Raw genomic sequence first — 7,324 nt, forward strand, 5'->3', positions numbered from 1 at the left:
ATAATACATATTTGTTATTATAAATATTGATATTTTTTTATTTATAACTAATCAAATTCAAGATGCTTTAACTTGCTAGTACGCTACAATAGCATTATTTTATGCTCCTCCCGTCTTCTAATAATAAATTAATTCTTAGAATTTATGACAGTCATTTTTTAAGTTTAACTTGCTTTGTAAAAAAATAATAACATCTATGATATAAAATGAGCATCTTATGAAAATATATCCTATAATAATTCTTACGAAAATATATCTTATAATAAATCTAATGATACTAATTTGCTACTGTAAATTTTAGCATTTTTTTCTGAAAATTAAGTTCTAAAAATTTGACTTAACACAACTCAACGAGAGGACATGTTTTGGGATTCTTCTTGTCACAAGATTCTAACAAAGCATCCATGCAATAAAACACTGTACTGCTTTTATTTCACACTGGCTGACGCGATATACAGAATAGAACGAGTGTCAAATTGTAGTAAAAAAACATCACAAGTCTATAAACGATGTAAAACAACGACCACAATGGACTGGACATCGTCGGCAGACAGATGTATGTCGAAGTCAACAGAAGCAGAAGGGCACCGAAGCTTTATTTCTGTGATGAAAATGGTGAACATCCTGAAAATGGTCGCCAGAATTGCATGCTCTAGGGCTCGACCACCATGCTCTCTGCTTCCTTCTTGATCGACTGGAACAGCACTGATGAGAGGTAGCGCTCACCAAAGCTTGGGAACACGACCTGCGTTGAGGAACAAATTGGTTTTAGAACTTAAAAAAACATTCCAGAGCACGACAAATCTATTTTTCTAAAATTCAGGTAAAATGGCGCATCAAAAGAATATAAAAAACTAATGGATGATTTAGTTGATCTTCGTCTACGGAATGTTGGAAAGCCTTAGCTGCTAAATTGGGCCCAATTGTCTCAGTCCAGCCAAACAGATAGGCCCATTAAAAGTCTCAACCTAAGTCAGGTCTCAGGTTCACAAACCATCACTGAGAAGTGCAGATGTTGCATTGACAAAACGACTGAGTTTCGTATCCTCCGCATCCGCAATCCCCCATAGGGATAGGGACTCAGGTCTAAATATACAAGTAGAACTATTCATCTGTGATTTATTAGACATCATATGAATTTCCATGAAAGACTCCTGTGACAGAAAGAGCTACACACCTTAAAGTGCTAGAAATTCAGAGGGAGGAAATGTAACACTTACAACAAATAGCTTTCCGGCATTTTCAGGTCTCTTGGCAAGCCTAACTGCCGCAGCCGCAGCTGCACCAGAAGAGATTCCAACCTACATACAAAAGTATAAATCATCAATAACCGAAGCATGCAGATTATTAGTTTTTAATAGTAGAGAACAGTGAGACCTACCAATAACCCTTCTTTCAAAGCAAGAGACTTGGCAGTTTCAATAGCTTCATCACTTGAAACCTGGGAAACAATTGAAGGCACCAAAATGTTATGCCAGGTAGAAGAAAGCAAACGCAAAGACACTTGAGTACAAGATAAATGTGGATCAGCCATAAATTCCGTTAATGAGGGGAAAACAGTACTGCAACCAAAGAGAGTAAAAAATAGCATGCTTGTTTATATACTTCATTCATAATATGAGTGACAGTGCACCACTTTGACTAATAATACTATGAACATATATACCATTTCAATCAAATAGAAAAAAGTAATTACAAAAAGCTTTTTCCATGATGAATCTAGTAATAACACCAATATTATGATGTCAGTCCATATGGTTCTTAGAAATCAGTGGTAAAAGCTAAAAAGGTCTGACCAACAATCCTAAATGGACTTAAACATGGGATCAGAAGTAGTATGCCTTTCTAGAGCCCAACTTAATAGAGGAGGACATACCTGTAGAGTTTCATCAAGGAGGTCAACATCCAAGACTCCAGGGATAAAACCAGCTCCAATTCCTTGAATCTTGTGTGGTCCTGCATTATGGGCACTTAAATCTCATGAGTCCAAAACAAGAAGCATCAATAATTTGTTGGAAGAAAATGGTTCACAAGGTTACTTCTCCAAAAGAGATCTGTATTTGTATAGCTGACCCCCAAAAAAGCCTTACAAGGTCATGTCAGAAATTGTTAGCTATCTGATATTCTTGTTTTCAAACCACAACTATCTGGTTACAATTTGTTATATCTCCACTTTTAAAATACTTCACATGCCCAAGTGCTAAGCAAAGCAAATAATTATAAAAGGGAAACTCTTATGGAATCTACTTAGATTTTGGTAACCATGGGAAATCAAAGCGCACTAAGCAATTTATACCACCACACACTTATAATGATAAAAAGACTATGTAAACATATTCAAGTTGCAAAAATTACCAGGTTTTCCACCATTCAAAACAGCACTCTCCACTGGCTCCACACCATAGAGCTACATAAAGATAAAAAATAACATCTAACTCATCTGGTACAGTGGAAAAAAAAGAACAATTATCAAGGTGCCAGCTAAAACTGTCATGCATACTTACCTTGACATTAGGATTTTGCTCTCTGAGGTATCGCCCAGTACCAGTTATGGTACCTCCTGTCCCGATACCAGATACAAGGGCATCAATTTTTCCGGCTGTAGCTTTCCAGATTTCTGGCCCTGTAGTCTCATAGTGAATCTGGATAACATATTTTTCAGCATGATAATTCAGAAAGTAAATTCAATATGGCCAACAGAAAGTTGTCTGAAAATAAATGCTATGTTATGCTGCACCTTTGGGTTAGCTGGATTTTCAAATTGTTGAAGGATGTATGAGTTGGGTGTCTTTGCTTGAATCTCTTCCGCCTTTTTGACAGCTCCTTTCATTCCCAGGAGTGGGTCAGTAAGGACAAGTTCAGCACCGAAAGCCTTCAAGATGATCCTCCTCTCCATGCTCATGGAGGCAGGCATTGTGAGTATAAGTTTGTAGCCCTTGGCAGCAGCCATAAAGGCTAGTCCAATGCCTGTGTTGCCACTAGTTGGTTCAATCAGAACACTCTGTCAACAATTGACATTGAAAGCAAAATATTAGTACAATCCAATATTAACTTTCTGAAATTTATACAAATGTATATTTTCAAGTAGTCTGCAGAAAGTGTTGACTATCCTATAATTATAACCGAACTCACCTTGCTGATACTGTCATAGAGACTCAGTTAAACCATGTATAAAACAAGAAAACAACCATTTTTAATCTTATAGATGGTCAAAACTAGATAAAACACTTTAGCAGGTCATTCTAGCACCACCTATCAAGCCAAACAAATGGCTTCTGTTTTGTGCTGGAACCATTCAAAATGCTATTTCTAAGATGGGAGTTAACAATACCAGGTTAGAACAATGGTTGCTATGTACCATGCAGAATAATACCAATTGGATTCTCCATGAGTACTAGGAGAAGTATGCTTTTGTACTTTTTGTAGAAGAGCTATCCAATGACTGTAAGTTATAATTGTGCAGTCGAAATGAAGAGACAAAATTGCTTTGCTCTCCTCTAATAAGATATATAAAGCTTGCCTCTTGTACTTAAAATATATATACTCCATTAATCAAAGGCTCAAAGCAATATGTTAATGATGTCCTATCCATCAGTCACCACATGGACAGATCAAAGCAAACACTTTAAAAATGAAGCATATGCTCCAAGAAGGCACTACTAGGCACAAAAGCAACTCAGAATATAAACTTATAATCCCAAGTTCTCAACAACCACCTGATATGGACAGGCAGACCATCACAATTCACATTTGATAATATTCTTATGCAATGCTCAAGAAAGAAAATGGCAGCTAGCACATCCTTCTGGATTCGGCAATATAAAATTAGCATTCCAATTGAATATAATATAAGATAGTGGGGACTGGGCAAATAAAAAACCCAAGCTATTTCCCTAGGAACAACAAAAGAAATGCTCCAAAAGGTTGAGTTACCCACCACGCCTGGAATGATCAGCCCCTTCTCCTCTGCGTCTGTGATCATGCTGTAGCCAATCCTGCACAAATACAACACGCAGACACAAGATTTAAGGTCGAGACACTGAAGTGAGGTAAAAGGAAGAATAAAACATCAAGTTAAATAATAAGTGAAAAAAGGTTAAAATCATTGGTGCAACATCTATTATTTTACTCAAGTTTAAATATACTCAAAACAGTAAGGAAAAATATGAAATTTTACTGAAGCAAAACATCGATCTGGAATTGCGAAGAAGAGCCTTCGGTCAGACCGTGCTACAGTACCAAGAATTAGCAGTGAGAAAGCTCTTTCAGGAGTGCGTACCTATCCTTGACGCTGGAGCAGGGCTCCATGGACTCGAGCTTGGCGGCGACGCGGCCGACGCAGCCATCGGTGACCTTGTTGAGGTACACCAGCGGCGTGTTCCCGATCAACTGCGCATCAGCACCACAAAAGATTCAGCTTTTACGGGGCCACATCGCAATCGAAGCAACAACCGAATCCGCCCCACGAAAGAAACCGGCGGAAATGGGCGGCGGCGCTCGCTCACCTCGGTGACGTCCTTGGCGATCGACGGCGAGGCCTCTCCCATTGGGTCACAAAAACTGAAAAATCCAAGGGACCGGACAAAAAGAAAGATGAGAACTTATCTCCAAGATAATAGAAACACAACACAACCAATTGGTTTGATTTGGTTCCTTCCGCGAATTGGCGAGAACAGAGAAAGAGAGAGAAACGTACGGATTTGGCTCAGAAATCCTGGGGCTCTCGTCGGAGTTGGGGGTTGGAGGAGGAGTTGCAACTTTGGAAGAAGCCGCTGGAGATGCTGGCTGGCTGGTGGTGGCTGGTGGCTTTATGCAGGCGAGGCTGCTGCTGGCTGGCGCAGAGGAGGAGGAGCAGCAGCTCGGGGGCGCCTGGTCCAAGGTGAGCCGTGTCGCTGCAGGTGGGGCCCCGAGGGGAGATGACTTCGATGGCTGGTGGACGTGGACTTGGCACGGAGCGGAGGCCGACGGCGTTCGTTGAATCTGGACGGCGTTTGGCTTTCCGGATGAGTGTGGAGTGCTGCCGTGCGCCCGTGCTGCACGATGATGGATTTTAAATAGGTTTATTTGCAGCTTTGAGATTCTTCTTGTTTCCGGATAGTGTTTAAATATATAGGAAATTGTAGCTGGGCAGAGTAGCAACTGTGTTTGCGTATTTGAAAATGTGTTTAGTACTGATCTTGTTGAAGATTTGTAGGGTCTCATTATTATTATTCATTTCATTCATCCATGGTACTAGATGTGCAATTTGAAAGTCCAAAGCGACAACAGGTTTTGACCGCGCACACTAAAATCATGTACATACTCTTCCTGTTTCATAAAAATGTAAGAGATTGGAGAAGCTCCTTTTAGCTCTAGCTTTGATACTATTGAAGCCGTGTGGATCCAAAAATATAGCTTAGCTCGTGTGGTATATTTTGTCTCCTAGTTATTTTTGGCCCCAACGAATTTATTTCATATAATGCTACAATGGCTAGAGACATTAAAAACAAACAACAAACAGGCTCGAAGTTATTATTTTTATCCTTTGACAGTAGTTTGAGTAAAAATGTTCCAAACCAAGACAAAAAAAAAATAGTAGTGGAACTATTTTTCGCTAAGGATGCGTGTGGAGACCTCGCTTTCTTATCTTGTTTCAGTTAGACAAATGCAAACATTTTATATATTCTCCACATGATCGACGAATATGCTACTCGTAGTACTAAAGATATATTGTGTCATAGATAACGTGACAACTATAGCGTTGGTTGGCTTGTAATGGCTGCTAGTTAGACTTGGACTTTTGCTTGATGAACATTGCTGAGGCCGCCATCCGATCTGGCTCCGGCCGGCCGACGACCAGAAGGGCACAACGCTGATCCTGCTTCCTTATCATCATCGATTGTTTTTTTTTGGGTATAAAAAACCATCTAATGATTCATGGATCCCTCTAACGATACCTATAATAATGGAATATCTCGCAGAAAAAAACTATTGGGTGGGTCTAATGAGCATCATATAACAACCTAGGAGTGACAAAGACACGGCTGAATTTGTCGCAAATCATGGGTTGTATAATTCACTTTGATTTTGTTTTTTTATTTTGATCAGATTTATATAAAAAAACCACACATCAAACTAGCTCCGTTAAAATCTTCATAAACTATATTTTAATAGAGCATTTATTTGAAGTCATAGTTATCGACATATTTTCTGAGATAAGACATATATATAGTTGGTCAAAATTAAGAAATTTGATTTAGAAATGGTAAAACCAATAATAATAATAATAAACTATAATTTGGAACGGACAGTAACAACAGTTGCGTTATTTACGTAGTCATCAAAGTCATCCTACATCACTGTACACAGTCATCTGGAACTATGGATTATTCTATATATACATACACCAATTAAGTCAGCAGTGAGGGCTGTTGCAAGAAGTAACAACGATGGGGCAGCCTGTATCGGCCAGGCAAAGCCTAGCTACAGTATCCGTCGTACGTGGATGTGGATGTGTTGTCCATTTCTGATACAAGATCTCTGTGTATGTACTGGACCAAACTTTCAGCTTATTAAGCGCATCCTATATTCCTCTGGTTCGTGCGATTGCATACATGTAGATCTTTTGCAGCCAGTTAAACAAAATATAATATACGAGATTTACAGCTACGTTCACATACAAAGTATAGATAAATATAATGGTTTTAGACACTTGGATTTTTTAAAAGTTGCTGGATGGATGTTTGGATACGATCGACAGCAAACATTTCCATGCGCGAATCTAATATTTTCTCTATCTTAAAATAACTGTTGTTCTTGTTTTTCGAGAAATAACTTTGACTAAATTTATTTAAAGATACAAATAATTTTTTATTATCGTCGATCGGAAAGACATTTGAATCTATTTTTTACTAAATTTATTTAGAGATACAAATATTGCATATATTTTTCCTATAAATCTAATTAAATTTATAATAAAAAACTAAAACGATAGTTATTTTGGGACAAAGAGGATATGTCTTAGGACTAGACATGAGTTGTGTTGTAACTGATTTGATCATGGATCACGACTTTAGGTCCCAATATGGAACCCGCTAGGACCGGAAATCCAGTATTTTCCATGTAATGATATTTTAGGAATGAAAAACAGGTTAGAAATTTTTAACTTTTAATATTAATATTATACTAGGCAGTGATACAGATATATAGGTAGAGTTAAAAAAATAGTTTTGTTAAATCTTAGTCTTCCTGAAGTTTAAGAAACTTTATTCATGATTTTTTAACCAAAGTTTTATATTTCTCTAAGACTTATAATATCACAGTTTTACGACCATATAGTTTTTTG

At 38.0% G+C, this 7,324-nt stretch overlaps 1 protein-coding gene across 1 annotated transcript; it reads right to left on the reverse strand.

Moving 5' to 3' along the window:
• On the reverse strand, positions 402-4,844 carry LOC110429691 (cysteine synthase). Its single transcript, XM_021446055.1, has 11 exons — positions 4,697-4,844; positions 4,506-4,560; positions 4,280-4,389; positions 3,938-3,995; positions 2,738-3,001; positions 2,505-2,642; positions 2,356-2,407; positions 1,877-1,956; positions 1,382-1,441; positions 1,221-1,301; positions 402-745 (listed from the first exon to the last, which is right to left on the reverse strand). Exons 2-11 carry the CDS (start codon positions 4,545-4,547, stop codon positions 653-655), a joined length of 978 nt encoding a protein of 325 aa, XP_021301730.1. The 5' UTR covers positions 4,548-4,560; positions 4,697-4,844; the 3' UTR covers positions 402-652.

This window comes from Sorghum bicolor, chromosome 8 (assembly GCF_000003195.3).
Source record: "Sorghum bicolor cultivar BTx623 chromosome 8, Sorghum_bicolor_NCBIv3, whole genome shotgun sequence".
NCBI lineage: Eukaryota > Viridiplantae > Streptophyta > Magnoliopsida > Poales > Poaceae > Sorghum > Sorghum bicolor.